This window comes from Podarcis filfolensis, assembly GCF_964270895.1.
Source record: "Podarcis filfolensis genome assembly, chromosome: 16".
Lineage (NCBI taxonomy): Eukaryota > Metazoa > Chordata > Lepidosauria > Squamata > Lacertidae > Podarcis > Podarcis filfolensis.
Genome location: NC_139620.1, coordinates 8754260 through 8769377, shown reverse-complemented (window position 1 = coordinate 8769377; position 15118 = coordinate 8754260). Strand labels below are relative to the sequence as shown.

At 48.0% G+C, this 15118-nt stretch overlaps 1 protein-coding gene across 1 annotated transcript in view; it reads left to right on the top strand.

Annotated features, from left to right (window-relative positions):
* Positions 1-15118, top strand: part of KCNN3 (potassium calcium-activated channel subfamily N member 3) — a 92043-nt gene that overhangs the window by 66078 nt on the left and 10847 nt on the right. Inside the window, exon 5 of the mRNA XM_083591143.1 lies at positions 10981-11091. Coding sequence (XP_083447269.1) covers positions 10981-11091 — 111 coding nt within the window. The remainder of the gene's footprint in view (positions 1-10980; positions 11092-15118) is intronic.

The following is a 15118-nucleotide window of genomic DNA, read 5'->3' as shown; positions in this document are numbered from 1 at the left end:
TTTCCAGTCCTCATCTGCACATGGAATAGAATGATGAAATGGATTGAACCACCTTAGACTGCAGGGGAAGAAGAAATGTTACTCCCCCCCTCTGCTTTTTTATGAAAAAAGATGCTCTCTTGCCTTTAAAAAGCTCCCTACAAATAGTGAGCCAGCATACATGTCCTAGCTCAGACATAGGCAAACTCCGGCCCTCCAGATGTTTGGGACTACAATTCCCATCATCCCTACCTAACAGGACCAGTGGTCAGAGATGATGGGAATTGTAGTCCGAAACATCTGGAGGGCCGGAGTGTGCCTATGCTTGTCCTAGCTATTCCCCCCCCCCTTTGTAAGGCTTTTAAAACAACAACGGCAACCTAACATTTATTAAGTTTTACTTACATACACAAAAAGCAAATTATGGAATAATTTTATAGAAAGGAAATGATAAATACTATAACCAGCAACATTAACTCATGGTTCTCGGGCTTAATGCAATAAGGTATATTATTTATATACAGTGATTTCTTCTATAGCTAGAACAAATTTCTGCTGTTCCTTCCCTTTTATATTTGCAGGGAACCCCATGTGTATAGGAACCACATGCACAGCACAATTTCCAATTACATTTCAGGATTATATGGAATTTTTAAATCTGGAAGAGCACTCTGAAGTGGTGCAGTCCAAAATGGTGCCATTCATTTTATTTACTTGTTCTGCTACATATGTTGATGGAGAATGACGGCCGACCAATGGTGATATCAGCTGATTGACAGCTGGGAGTAGTTTTTTTTTTTTTTTGGTGGGGGAATGGCCTCATGAGCCAAGATTGGCATATAGGTCACTTACTGTTACATCGCTTCAATTTTCAAGCTGAAATCTGCTTCCCTGCCATTTTAAGTCATTGGTTCCAATCCTGCCCAGCTAAGTTCTACTCAAAGTAGATCCACTGATTTTTTTAAAATAAAAGGTAGCAAGAAACCTAAAGTTAGTCAGGCCCATTACTTTCAAGAGGTCGATTCTGAGCATGCAATAGATACAAAAACAAGAGGCACACATAAGAGTTCTTCTTATTTTAAACATGCGGTTTAAAAGTAATGGGCACACCACATTAATGTGGGTAAGTGCGTGCGCACACACACACACAGATACTGTACACCTCTTGAACACAGACACACCCAGCTGTCAGGCTTGAAATTAGCTATTAAGCCAAATTTTGTGTGTGTGTGTGTGTGTGAGAGAGAGAGAGAGAGAAAATGAATGAATGAATGAATTTTTCTGCAGGTAGCAGCTGGGGAGAGAAGGGTTAACCCAGGGGTCAGCAAACTTTTTCAGCCGTGGGCCAGCCCACTGTCCCTCAGACCTTGTGGGGGGGCCGGACTATATTTTGAAAAAATAAATAAATGAATTCCTATGCCCCACAAATCACCCAGAGATGCATTTTAAATAAAAGCGCACATTCTACTCATGTCAAAACACCAGGCAGGCCCCACAAATAACCCAGAGATGCATTTTAAATAAAAGGACACATTCTACTCGGGTAAAAACACACTGATTCCCGGACTGTCCGTGAGCCTGATCCGGCCCCCGGGCCTTAGTTTGCCTACCCATGGGTTAAACTTTCCCGGAAGATCACAAGCCCCCTGCCCTGCAATTAGACTGCGGGATGGGGAGCCTTCTATTGGAGCTGATGTGAAAGCTTTTTTAAAACCTAATTGCATCAGGGGAGGGGAAGAAAGCCCCCCAAGGGCCACATTTGGCCTGCAGGTTACCAGTTCCTCATGCCTAGCTTAAAGGCTAGCCTCTTTATTCTTATTTTTTGTTCTTAGAAGAAAGCCGAGTTTTTCAAGGCGTCAGATTGTTGCGCTCCATGCAATATTCCGCTCTTACAAGGTAACACTTGTGGGATTGCGGGACACAGCCAGGGATAAGCAGGAACAAGGCAGGGCGGTAATGGAGACGCAGCTGAGCTGTGCATTGGCTGCTTGGAGAGCTCGAGCTGAGCTGGAGAGGAAATCCCCTCCAGACCTGGCAAGAGTGACCTTTCTACGCCATTCATCCAGAAAATGAGTCTTTTAGCACCTGAGGCTTCTGGCTGGCAGATCTCAGAGCACAGAGGTATTAAAAAACAACAACGAAATCTCCCGCTAAGTAGGATCCTGCTGCTTCAGGGCCGAGTGGGCAGGAGGGAGGGAGCGGATAACTGCAGAGTTCCTCCAGAGCGGCAGGGCTCTGCTTAATATTTAAAACCAGGGCTCGGTTGGCAAGTTACCGTATTTTTTGCTCTATAAGACTCACTTTTTCCCTCCTAAAAAGTAAGGGGAAATGTGTGTGCGTCTTATGGAGCGAATGCAGGCTGCGCAGCTATCCCAGAAGCCAGAACAGCAAGAGGGATTGCTGCTTTCGCTGTTCTGGCTTCTGGGATTCAGAATATTTTTTTTCTTGTTTTCCTCCTCCAAAAACTAGGTGCCTCTTGTGGTCTGGTGCGTCTTATAGAGCGAAAAATACGGTACTTTTTATGTGAATGCTTAAATGAAGAATGATAAATTTTAGTAGGGCATCTCCAGGAGTATTGGGTGGGTCTCACCAGCTCATCCTTTAGTTTGTCAATTTTGTTTTCTCGCTGTTCCCCCTTTCGACAAGCTTTTTTTTGTGTGTGCTTGCATTTTGGGGTGTATTTCTTCAAATACCCGTGACCCTAATGTTTACATTTTTGCAAGTGCTTTCCCAGCGGTGGTGTAGCAAGTGTTTCCCAAACTTTGGGGGGCTGCCACCCCCCTCTTCGTGCCGTATACTCACCCCTACCCTGTAAAAACAACAACATTTGGAATTATTCAGAATTAAAAAGCAACGTTCAAAATTTGCTGGGTGCAAGGTGCATTTTGCAACCTAGTGAAGATTCCCAAGTGCCAGAATGGCGTCTGAAGTCTCCACCATCTGAAGGTGTATGCCTGGGGATTCTTGGGTCTTGACTGCTTTCACACACTAGCAACACATCCTTCAGAATTCCACCAGTTATATTTTATCTGCACAATCAGAATGAATTTAGGAACCAAAAAGCCTTTTTGAAAAATACGACTTTTGAGTCGTCTGGCCCCAAAATGGCCACTAGGCGTTCCATTTTGGCTACTGTAAGCTTGGTTTAAGGAGCCATTCGGCACCTGGTTTATATATCTCAATTTCTAGCGCTGGTTCTGAGTTACTGTGGAGCAGGCTTCTGAAATCTTTGAAGCTTGGCAGAGAATGTCTCCCGCAGATTCCAATTAGCAGATGATGCATCATTGACCATTCCTTTCACGGATATGTGTATTTTTGGCTGGAGAATTGCATTTCAAAATTCACGGCAGCTTTTCAGAGGATAAGTGTGTTTCGGTTCATGCATTGGTTTCGGGAAGGGCACAGTTGGTAGGTTTGCAAGGTAAATTAATCCCCCTACTTCTCAGAGAGCTGGGATAGCTTTCGCTTCCCCGCTGAGTGTGCAGCTGGTGGCAAACCCAGGTTTAATATGTGGAATGACACATAGGAGTGTTAAGATTTTTCCAGAGTTGAAGTCCGCTTCCTGTTGGAGTGCAACTCGGCTTGTATTGATGCTGATGGGATTTGCCTTGGAAGAAAGGTGATAGAGAGGATAACCTCCCGACTTCCTAGACTGTGTTTCTGACCTAACCTGTGCTGACCTTCCTTCTGCTTTTGGACGGATGCTCTCAGGGTTGCTGACCTCACTTCCTCCTTCTCAGCGCCACCTTGGGAGAGAAGACCGCTATCCTTTGTTTCTCCCACCTGCACATATCAGAGAGCAAGCGTGGTTCTATGAATCTCCATCTTGCAGCGTTTGAGAACTTTAAGTTGAGAGAAAAGGCGAAGGTGGCATGATAGAAGTTTATAAAATTATAAAGTTATGAACTCTAGAGGACCCGTGGACATCCAACAGTGGAAGCAGAGCAGAGCCACCATGGCTAGTAATAGTAATAATAATAATAATAATAATAATAATAATAATAATAATTTTTATTTATACCCCACTCTCCCCAGCCAAGACTGGGCTCAGGGCGGCTAACAAGCAATAATGAAAACAAGTTGAATGAATACAACTTAAAAACAAGATTAAAATACAACATTAAAATATTGAAACATTAAAATATTAAAATGCAGCCTCATCACAGGAGGAGAAAGGAAAAATGAAAAAGAAAGAGGGGCAGGGAATCAAATTGGCTCCAAGCCAAAGGCCAGGCGGAACAATTCTGTCTTACAGGCCCTGTGGAAAGAAATCAGATCCTGCAGGGCCCTGGTCTCATGAGACAGAGCGTTCCACCAGGCCGGAGCCAGTGCTGAAAAGGCCCTGGCTCTGGTTGAGGCTAATCTAACTTCCTTAGGGCCCGGGACCTCTAGGGTGTTGCTATTTATGGACCTTGAGGCTGTCCGTGGGGCATACCAGGAGAGGTGGTCCCGTAGGTATGAGGGTACTAGGCCGTGAAGGGCTTTAAAGGTCAAAACCAGCACCTTAAATCTGACCCTGTACTCCACTGGGAGCCAGTGCAGCTGGAAAAGCACTGAGTGAATATGCTCCCATGGCAGAGACCCCGTGAGGAGCCTCGCTGCAGCATTCTGCACCCTCTGGAGTTTCTGGGTCAGCTTCAAGGGCAGCCCCGCGTAGAGCGAATTACAGTAGTCAAGCCTGGAGGTGACCATTGCATGGATCACTGTGGCCAGGTCGGGGCGGGAAAGGTAAGGGACCAACTGCTTAGTAGACTCTGTTGGGGGCACCGATGTTTCTGAATACCAGTTTCTGGAAACCGCCAGAGAAGAGAGAGTTATTGTGCTCCGGTCCTTCTTGCGGGTTCCTCACAGGCATCTGATTGGCCACAGTGAGAACAGGATGCTGGACTAGAGAGGCCATTGGCTTGTTCTAGCAGGTCCTTATTCTCTGTTCTTTATATATATAAATTTTTATTGAATTTTATAAAAAAAAATTGACAAAACGTCCATCTTACATATAGTATATAAAGAGCACTTGGCCATCTTGGCCCGAGACTTCCCTCCTCCTCAACTAGTGGTTTTCCTAATTATGCTCTGATACTGCATTTTGTTATTACACTGGTACCTCGGGTTACAGACTCCACTAACCCAGAAATAGTACCTTGGGTTAAGAACTTTGCTTCAGGATGAGAACAGAAATCGCGGCACGGCAGCAGGAGACCCCATTAGCTAAAGTGGTGCTTCAGGTTAAGAACAGTTTCAGGTTAAGAATGGACCTCCAGAATGAATTAAGTTCTTAACCCAAGGTACCACTGTATTATTATAACCCTTAAATCCAGATCTTAAATACAACATTTAAACATCATATTGATAATAATTGATATCTCTGACCTTACAAAACTTCTTGTAGCCCTACTAACGATGTCAGTTGTTTACAGTTGTCTCTCAAATAGAATGTAAATTTATTTCAGTCTTTCAAAAAGGCTTGGTCCTGCTGGTTCCAAATTTTCCTGGTTAGTTTTGCCTACTTGGCATAGTCCATTAAGGTCAACTGCTACTCTTCTTTTGTTGGGATCTCTTCCTGTAGCAGGTCCTTGTTCTCTTCCTCCCTTGGATAGAACCAGAATAATAATAATAATAATAATAATAATAATAATAATAATAATAATAATAATAATTTATTTATACCCCGCCCATCTGGCTGGGCCTCCCCAGCCACTCTGGGCGGCTTCCATAGAAACCAAAAATACAGTAAAATATCACACGTTAAAAACTTCCCTGAACAGGGCTGCCTTAAGATGTCTTCTGAATGTCAGGTAGTTGTTTATCGCTTTGACATCTGCTGGAAGGGCGTTCCACAGGGCGGGCGCCACTACCGAGAAGGCCCTCTGCCTGGTTCCCTGTAGCTTTGCTTCTCGCAATGAGGGAACCGCCAGAAGGCCCTCGGCGCTGGACCTCAGCGTCCGGGCAGAACGATGGGGGTGGAGACGCTCCTTCAGGTATACTGGACCGAGGCTGTTTAGGGCTTTAAAGGTCAGCACCAACACTTTGAATTGTGCTCGGAAACGTACTGGGAGCCAATGTAGGTCTTTCAAGACTGGTGTTATATGGTCTCGGTGGCCGCCCCCAGTCACCAGTCTAGCTGCCGCATTCTGGATTAGTTGTAGTTTCCGAGTCACCTTCAAAGGTAGCCCCACGTAGAGTGCATTGCAGTAGTCCAAGCGGGAGATAACCAGAGCATGCACCACTCTGGCGAGACAGTCCGCAGGCAGATAGGGTCTCAGCCTACGTACCAGATGGAGCTGGTAAACAGCTGCCCTGGACACAGAACCTTTTCTAACAAGCCTGCATTTCCTTTAGCAAGCTTAGCTTTCTCATTTTCATTCTCAAAAGTTTCAGTGGGGCTGCATATCACAGGGAACTGAAGTCTATTATGCAACAGCATGTGTGAAGGTCACGTGCTTCACAGCTCTTAGAAATATATCAGTCTACCCACACATGGGGGACACGGGTGGCGCTGTGGGTTAAACCACAGAGCCTAGGACTTGCCGATCAGAAGGTCGGCGGTTCTAATCCCCGTGACGGGGTGAGCTCCCGTTGCTCGGTCCCTGCTCCTGCCAACCTAGCAGTTCAAAAGCACGTCAAAGTGCAAGTAGATAAATAGGTACCGCTCCGGCGGGAAGGTAAACGGCGTTTCTGTGCGCTGCTCTGGTTTGCCAGAAGCGCCTTAGTCATGCTGGCCACGTGACCCGGAAGCTGTACGCTGGCTCCCTCAGCCAATAAAGCGAGATGAGCGCCGCAACCCCAGAGTCGGCCACAACTGGACCTAATGGTCAGGGGTCCCTTTACCCTTTACCTTGACCTACCCACACATGGCAGTGGGCACCTACAACTTGCTGCCCAGTCTCCTGGCAAATGGAGAGATGCCTTTTTTTGAAAACACCTCCCCTGGCCTTGGGTTCAGACTCCAACATCACCCTTGACCAATGGCATTGCTGGATGGGACTGGTGGGAGTTTGAAGTCCCACAACATCTGGATGGCCCCAGGTTGTTTTTTAGGGCTTCTCCGGTTCAGCTGACACCTCTCGCATCCAGCTCACTTCAGGTGGCTGCTCATTCAGAGTCTCTCTGAAGATGATTTCCTCAAAAGGTTTGTCGTTTACTATCACTCAAAAGCGGCAGGCTCACCATTTTCCACACGGCTTGGGTTTTGGGTCTCTTTCTTTTGCCGCAATAGGATTTTGCCTTAAAAGAGCGGCCTTAAAAAGAAAATCTTTGCATATTCAGGGAGAGAGTGTGGTGTGAATGTGTGTGTGTGTGTGTGTGTGTGTGTGTTTGGAGATAACAAAAGCCCTAAACCCCACCAGGCCAGGGCTTATGGGAATGCTTCAGAATTGAGATCGGACCAGGCTTGTTAATTAAAGACTGAGATGGGCTTACTGGAGTGTCTAATCTCCAGGGTGGTGGCAGGGCGGGGGGGGGGGGGAGCAGTGAGAGAGAGAGAGAGAGAGAAAGGGCAAAAATAGATGTGTGGTTCTGTCAAGTTGGACATGCGTTCATATGCCAAACACCTGCTGCGGACATGTACACAGACACACGCCACGACACCCATAAAACAACACTTCTACCTAAACTGTTTGGAGGCCTGGCAGCTGTTTGCGTTTAGCAGAGGAAGCGGCTCCTCTGCCCACCGTCCCTCTGCCAGATGCGCCGTTCTGCGGCCCCAGCAGGTCCTGATTGGGATGTAATCACTCGGATAAAGAGAAAAGACACAGCCCAGCTGTCATTCTTCTGGGCCGGCAAGGGGGGAAGGCGGGCAGGGAGAGGCAGAGGCTACAATCTCTTTCCCCACCCGGCCTCTGTTTTGTAACCCGGCGCCCGGAGCTTAAGAACCACTTCACTCTTTACATGGCAATTTGTAACGGCTTTGCCGCTCCCTCCCCTTTGGCCAGTGGGCCAAGTGGGGAGGGGAGGGGTGGGGGATGGGGAGCCTTTGAGGGGCTGAGGGCTTCATTCTCTTCTGGTCCACCTTCTGAGAGCCACTGGATAATAGCAGGCAAAAGGAGGCAGAGCAAAATGTATACAGGTTTTGACCTTTAAAGCCCTTCACGGCCTAGGACCCTCGTACCTACGGGACCGCCTCTCCTGGTATGCCCCACGGAGGACCTTAAGGTCCATAAATAGCAACACCCTAGAGGTCCTGGGCCCTAAGGAAGTTAGATTAGCTTCAACCAGAGCCAGGGTCTTTTCAGCACTGGCTCCGGCCTGGTGGAACGCTCTGCCTCATGAGACCAGGGCCCTGCAGGATCTGATTTCTTTCCACAGGGCCTGTAAGACAGAGTTGTTCCGCCTGGCCTTTGGCTTGGAGCCAATTTGATTCCTTCCCCCTCTTTCTTTTTCTTTTTCTTTTCTCCTCCTGTGATGAGGCTGCATTTTAATAATTTAATGTTGTATTTTAATCTTGTTTTTAAGTTGTATTCATTCAACTTGTTTTTATTATTGCTTCTTAGCCGCCCTGAGCCCGGCCTTGGCTGGGGAAGGCGGGGTATAAATAAAAATTATTATTATTATACACGTTTTACCTTTGCACGACAGGCTAGTTCCAGCGTTCACTCACACATTCTCTCTACTCTCGCCAAGGGAAGCGAGGTCCACAAACAGAGCTCAAGGGCATCTTGCAGCCAGGCAGAAACACTTAAGGAGGATGAGAAAAGCAGGGCTGGTCTGGGGAGAGACTGGTGGGCCAGATGGAGAGGCCTGGAGGCCACGTTCAGCCCCCAGGTGTGTCGTTCCCCCACCACCCATGCAGCTGGCTGTGATAAGGTCATGGCAGCAAAGGGTGTGGGAACCTGTGCTCCTCCAAATGTTGTTGGACCACAATTCCCATCATCTCTGACCATTGGCCCTACTGGCTGGGGGCTGATGGGAGTTGAAGTCCCAAGCACTTCTGGATTGCCCTGGATCAGGGAGGGCTGCCTTAGGTTGCAAGTCTGCAGTCTAGCCCGACTGTGTTGGTTTACAGTTCCTAGGTGCTTACTGTTGCTTGTAAGAATACCAGTAAAAGGCATTTATCCTTAATGTTCTCATTAATAAGCAAATTCATTAAAAAAACCCCAGTTCTTTTAAGGCAATTTCTTGCTTAATGGGGCTTGTGGATGAACAGCAGGCGCCACTGTCCACTTCTGGAGCAAGCAGGTGCTGTTTCAGCACCATGGATAGCGGCTCAGATGCAAATCTTTAGGGCAGGGGCTGTTGTATATCCTTGTCCTTTTCTCCTTGCTATATGGCTGTGGGGAGTTTTGAGGTCCCAGGACAACTGTGAGTGGCATATTCTGTCTGATACTCCCCCCCCCCCCCGCCCTTGATAATTCACCTGCCAAATGGTGGCGCTGGAGGGAACCAGGACATTGCAGCTGCCTTGGACGCTGATGACAACAATAATAATAATAATACAGTGGATGCTCAGGTTGCGAATGTGATCTGTGCAGGATGCACGTTCACAACCCGCAGCATTCACAACCCGCGTCTGCGCATGCGCAGGTTGAAATTTGGCGCTTCTGCGTATGCACAAAGTGCAATTTAGTGCTTCTGCGCATGCACGGCTGCTGAAACTCGGAAGTAACCTGTTCCGGTACCTTCGGGTTTCTGCGGTCTGCAACCTGAAAAGACGCAACCTGAAGTGGCTGTAACCCAAGGTATGACTGTATTGACGACAACAATAGGAGCAGCAGCAGCAGCAACAACAACTGTACCATGCCCATCTGACTGTGTTGCCCCACCCACTCTGCTTCCAACAGAATATAAGAGAACACACAACACATCAAAAACTTTCCAATATAGGACTGCCGTCAGATTTCTGTGGCAGGTTGTATAATAGTTTCTGTCTTTGATATCTGACGGGAGGGCATTTCACAGGGCAGGTGCCCTGTGCTGTCTATTATTACGCTTTGTATTATGTTTTTATTATTATGGTTCATAAAATGTGTTGTATGCTGCCCTGGGATCTTTTGATAAAGATCTTTTGATATATCAATCAAATCAATCAATCACTCAATCAATCAATCAGGGCTGAAGAATCTTTTATGTCTGTGATGGGTGGGGACAGAGAGGCAAGAGTGGGCAGAGATAGGTTTGTTTTTACACACCCGTTCCCCTCTCTATCCTCCCCTCAAGACAAGCCAGAGGCAGTATTAGAGTTCAAGGACACGTCCAAGCAAGAAAAAACACCCCATGAGGGTGCAGAGCAAGGCCAGCAGGAGTGTGTGGCCTTGGGGATAGAGGTGGGGTTGATAATAATAATAATAACAATTATTATTATTATTATTATTATTATTATTATTATTATTAATTTGTACCCCGCCCACCTGGCTGGGTTTCTCCAGCCACTCTGGGCAGCTTCCACAAAGAACAAAAATACACTAAATATGTCATACATTAAAAACTTCCCTGAACAGGGCTGCCTTAAGATGTCTTCTAAAAGTCAGATAGTTGTTTATCTCTTTGACATCTGGTGGAAGGGCGTTCCACAGGGTGGGCGCCACTACTGAGAAGGCCCTCTGCCTGGTTCCCTGTAGCTTTGCTTCTCGCAATGAGGGAACCGCCAGAAGGCCCTTGGAGCTGGACCTCAGTGTCTGGGCAGAATGATGGGTGTGGAGACGCTCCTTCAGGTATACTGGGCCGAGGCCGTTGAGGAAGGGGCTGTGGCCTAGGGAGACTTTCGAGGGCTAGATTGAGAAGCCTGGAGGGTCACCTTGGTCCCCTAGGCCTGAGGTTCCTCACTATACAAAATGGTTGGGGGTGTCAGCCAGAAACATAACCGTGGGCTAGAAAACAAAAATATTAATGGTAGTAGCCGCAAGGGCAAGGATTTCTGTTCTTGGGGAAATTCAAAACAGCAGCCACGGGGATTTCAAACCGGCTGCGGCAGCAGTGCAAACAGGAAGCTGAGTTAATATTTGGGTTGGATTTCTGGCTAACTCTCAGTGTTGTGTTTTGTTTTTGGTTCTCCCGTTCGCCTGCCAGGGGGCTGGCTGCACCGCCCTGGTAGTGGCTGTCGTGGCACGGAAGCTGGAGCTCACCAAAGCCGAGAAGCACGTCCACAACTTCATGATGGACACACAGCTCACCAAGCGGGTAAGCGGCCTGCGAGCGGGTAGAGGGAGACCCTCCCGCGAGACGGGGCATCTGCCTTGCATGCACAAGGTCCCAGGATCAGGCCCCAGCATCTCCAGGCCAGACTGGGGGTGCCTCATGCCTGAAACCCTGGAGAGCTGCTGTCAGTCAGTGTAGACAATATTGAGCTGGGTGGGCAGTGGTTCACTTCAGAAAAGCTGGTATTCAGGGGTAGACTGCCTCTGATGCTGGAGGATCATAAGAAGTCACGGCTAAGAGCTGCCAATAGACATACCCTCCACAACGTTGTGCATTCTGGGTCTTGAGTACCTGATATTACAGCAATGCTAATTGGCAACGGAGCGGCTCCACTGTAGACATTAAAATATTCCGATTTCGTTCATCCTTATGCTTGGATTTGGCATCCCTTGAATGGAAAAAGGCTGCATCAGAACCTTCTTTTTTTAGGCTGATGCTTTTGCCTAGCAACTTCCTCGCACTTCCCCTCTGGTCCTCCGGGGCCACCTCTCTCCCCCCCTCCCCCTTCCGCCAGATTCATTATCTAAATTGCTTTCTCTCCGGCCTCTCTGGATAATTTCCCTCGCTTGCTTATGGAAGGCTTTTTTTAGATGAGGCGGAGAACAGGAGCTCTTGGTCCCCAGGGGCAGGTTTTGCAAGATCCCTGAGCTGCCCGAGGTTGGAGCCGGGAGAAATGTCAGAGGTGTTCTCTTTGAAGGGGAGTGAGAAGAAGAGGAGCACGGCCTGAAAGGCTTGTTCGGAGCTGGCAGGGGCTGTGTGCATGTCCATCAGGGGAGCACTAGAGCAAATTAATGATTCGAGAAGCTGTTTCTTCAGAGGCCCTGTATCATGACAAGTTTCCCAACACTTCCAGGCCTGCGCGAAGATCTCCCAGGTCTCGTGCATGTCAGACAACTGGAGGGGGAGAGAGATTTATCTGGCAAGGCAGCATCAAGGTGTTAATAAGGTTTTTGTGTGCCAATTGTATTTTATTTATGTATTTGTTTCTTCTGGGTTTTGTTTTTAAAGTACTCTTAATTGGATCAGATCCCAGAGCAGGATACATTTTTCAAAGCATTCAACATTTTTGGGGGGAAGGGGTGTCATCAAGCAACTCATTTCCCTTGGGGGCTGCATGATGATTGTAAAGGTAAAGGGACCCCTGACCATTAGGTCCAGTCGCGGATGACTCTGGGGTTGCGGCGCTCATCTCGCCTTACTGGCCGAGGGAGCCGCCGTACAGCTTCCGGGTCATGTGGCCGGCATGACTAAGCCTCTTCTGGCAAATCAGAGCAGCGCACGGAAACGCCGTTTACCTTCCCGCCGGAGCGGTACCTATTTATCTACTTGCACTTTGACGTGCTTTTGAACTGCTAGGTTGGCAGGAGCAGGGACCGAGCAATGGGAGCTCACCCTGTCGCGGGGATTCGAACTGCCAGCCTTCTGATCGGCAAGTCCTAGGCTCTGTGGTTTAACCCACAGCGCCACCAGCATCCCTTATGATGATTGTGGGTAGGGCCAAAATCAGAGGCGGACAAGATGAAACCCAAACCAGGACAGGGCCACCCCCCTTTCTCTCTTCCCTACATCCTTCCCATCTTTCTCCCCAGAAGGTGGGATGCTGGGGGAGAAAGAACTGGCTGTTTTCAGAAGGAACCTGAACTGATTGCTTGCAGAAAGCTTTTAAGATTGGGCCAGTGGCCGCCTCAGACAGCCAGAAGTGGAGAACCTTACAAAAAAACACAAACACACATCATCTACAAGCAATAATTGCAAGTCACTATAGAAATAAATTATGGGGAAACTGTTTGTCCCATCAAGAAAATGATTAACTCTCACGAAAGCAAATTCAAGTAGGTTTTGAGGGTTTTAAAATGACAGAAATCCTGTCATTTTTATGCTAAATAATATTTTCTTACAGAATGTTACCACCTGGTGTATTCCCCCCCCCCCCCCGGAGTGGCTTTGTTAATAATTGTCAAATAATTTATTTGTTTTATATAAAAGAGGGTTGTGCCAGCCACAATAAGGAAATAAACCCCTCCAAAAGAATCTCCCCAGAAATCCAAACAAACTGGCAGATCTGTAAAGGGGCAGACAGCCTTTTGGGTAATAAGGAAAGAAAACCTCTCCCTTAAACTAAACCCAATACCAAATCTACAGAAGATCATCCCAGGAGAGTTCTTAGTAAGACGAAGCCTCTTCTCATTTTTACACTCACTGAGATGCAACATGCAATCCGCCAGCCTCTTCCTTCTCCAGCTCCACCCAGGCACGGACCTAAGTTTCACAGGTGATGAGCAAAGCACAGCTCCCAATCCATCATTTTTATGTTACACATGCATGGTGGGTTTGCTGCCCTCCCAGGTTGCTAATTCTAAGAATCCATTTTCTTAGAGAGTTTTTCCGAAGGAGCAGCCCTTGTGCGTAGCAAGAATGATTCATGGGTGGAACCGGCCTTCCCCACCTCGAAGCTGCTTCTTTTTAGCTCCTTGAAAAGAAAAAGGGAAAAAAGACGAACTGTGAAGGGGGAGTCGAGAGAGCAAGGCTTGCTTTTTCACATCTCCCTAGACATGGGGGCGGCAAGAGAGCCTTGCCCTCTGAAAGACCGGGTACATAGCTTGGGGATACGTCTGAATCCTTTGCTGTCATTTGAGGTTCAGGTGGCCTCAGTGCCTTCTATCAGCTTCAGTGGTAGAGAATCTTCAATCTCTGGCATCTCCAGGTAAGGTCGGGAGGGACCCCCCAACCCTGGAGAGCTGCTGCCAGCCTGTGTAGGCCACAAGTGGGGAACCTTTGCCCCCCCAGATGTTTCTGAAGTATAACTCCCATCACTCCTAGCGAACATGGCCAAAGACCAGGCATGATGATGATGATGATGATTACTTATACCCAGTGCTTCCCCCCCAAAAAAATGTTTAGGGGTACTCTCATTTTCCTACTCATATTGAAATACTGCCCCTCAATGAGGCAAAACTTAGATTTACAAAATGTTTAGGGGTATGCGTACCCCCAGAAAAAAACAACATTGCTTATACCTACCCACCTGGCAAGGAAATCAGCCCTGAGTGCTCCCTGGAAGGACAGATCCTGAAGCTGAGGCTCCAGTACTTTGGCCACCTCATGAGAAGAGAAGACTCCCTGGAAAAGACCCTGATGTTGGGGAAGATGGAGGGCACAAGGAGAAGGGGACGGCAGAGGACGAGATGGTTGGACAGTGTTCTTGAAGCTATGAACAAACTGTGGGAGGCAGTGGAAGTGCCTGGCGTGCTCTGGTCCATGGGGTCACCAAGAGTCGGACACGACGAAACGACTAAACAACATCAAACAACCCATCTGGCTGGGTTGCCCCAGCTGCTCTGGGTCGCTTCCAACAGAATATAGAAAACATAATGAAACGCCAAACATTAAAAACTTCCCAGTAGAGGGCTGCCTTCATATGTCTCCAGAAAGCTGTATAATAATTGACTGAGTCAGACCACCGGCTCAATACTGTCTACACTGACTGGCAGCCGTCTTCCCAGGTTCCAGGCAAGATTCTCTTTCTTTGGGGGAGAGTAAACTGCACTGCTGCACTGCTGCTGCTGCTGCGAGCTGCCTGCCTGCCCCTCTCCCTTCCGCCAGTTGCCAGCCCCACCCCCACCCCCTTTGCAAATGTCTCCGTAGCCCTGTAAATTAAAAAGGTATTAGCTGCTCGGTGTGGCATCTCCAGGGCTGGGGAATCAAAGTGGAAATTGAGTTGTTATTGGCATTAGCTTAACCACACATTGCAGATAATTTAATTGGATCCAGAAGGAAGCTCCTGTCCTCCAGAGGGAGGGACTCTGCCGCTTAGCGGGTAGGTCACATGCTTTGCATGTAGAAGGTCACAGCTTGAGTCCTCAGCGTCCTCTGTTAGAACAGGGGCAGGGGCCCTGTGGCACTCTGGATGTTGTCGCTGCCCCCATCAGACCTTGCCAGCGAGGCCCAGGGTTCAGGGACAGGCAGGAGCTGTCATCCAGCAGCAGCATCTGAAGTATGGGTAGGCAAC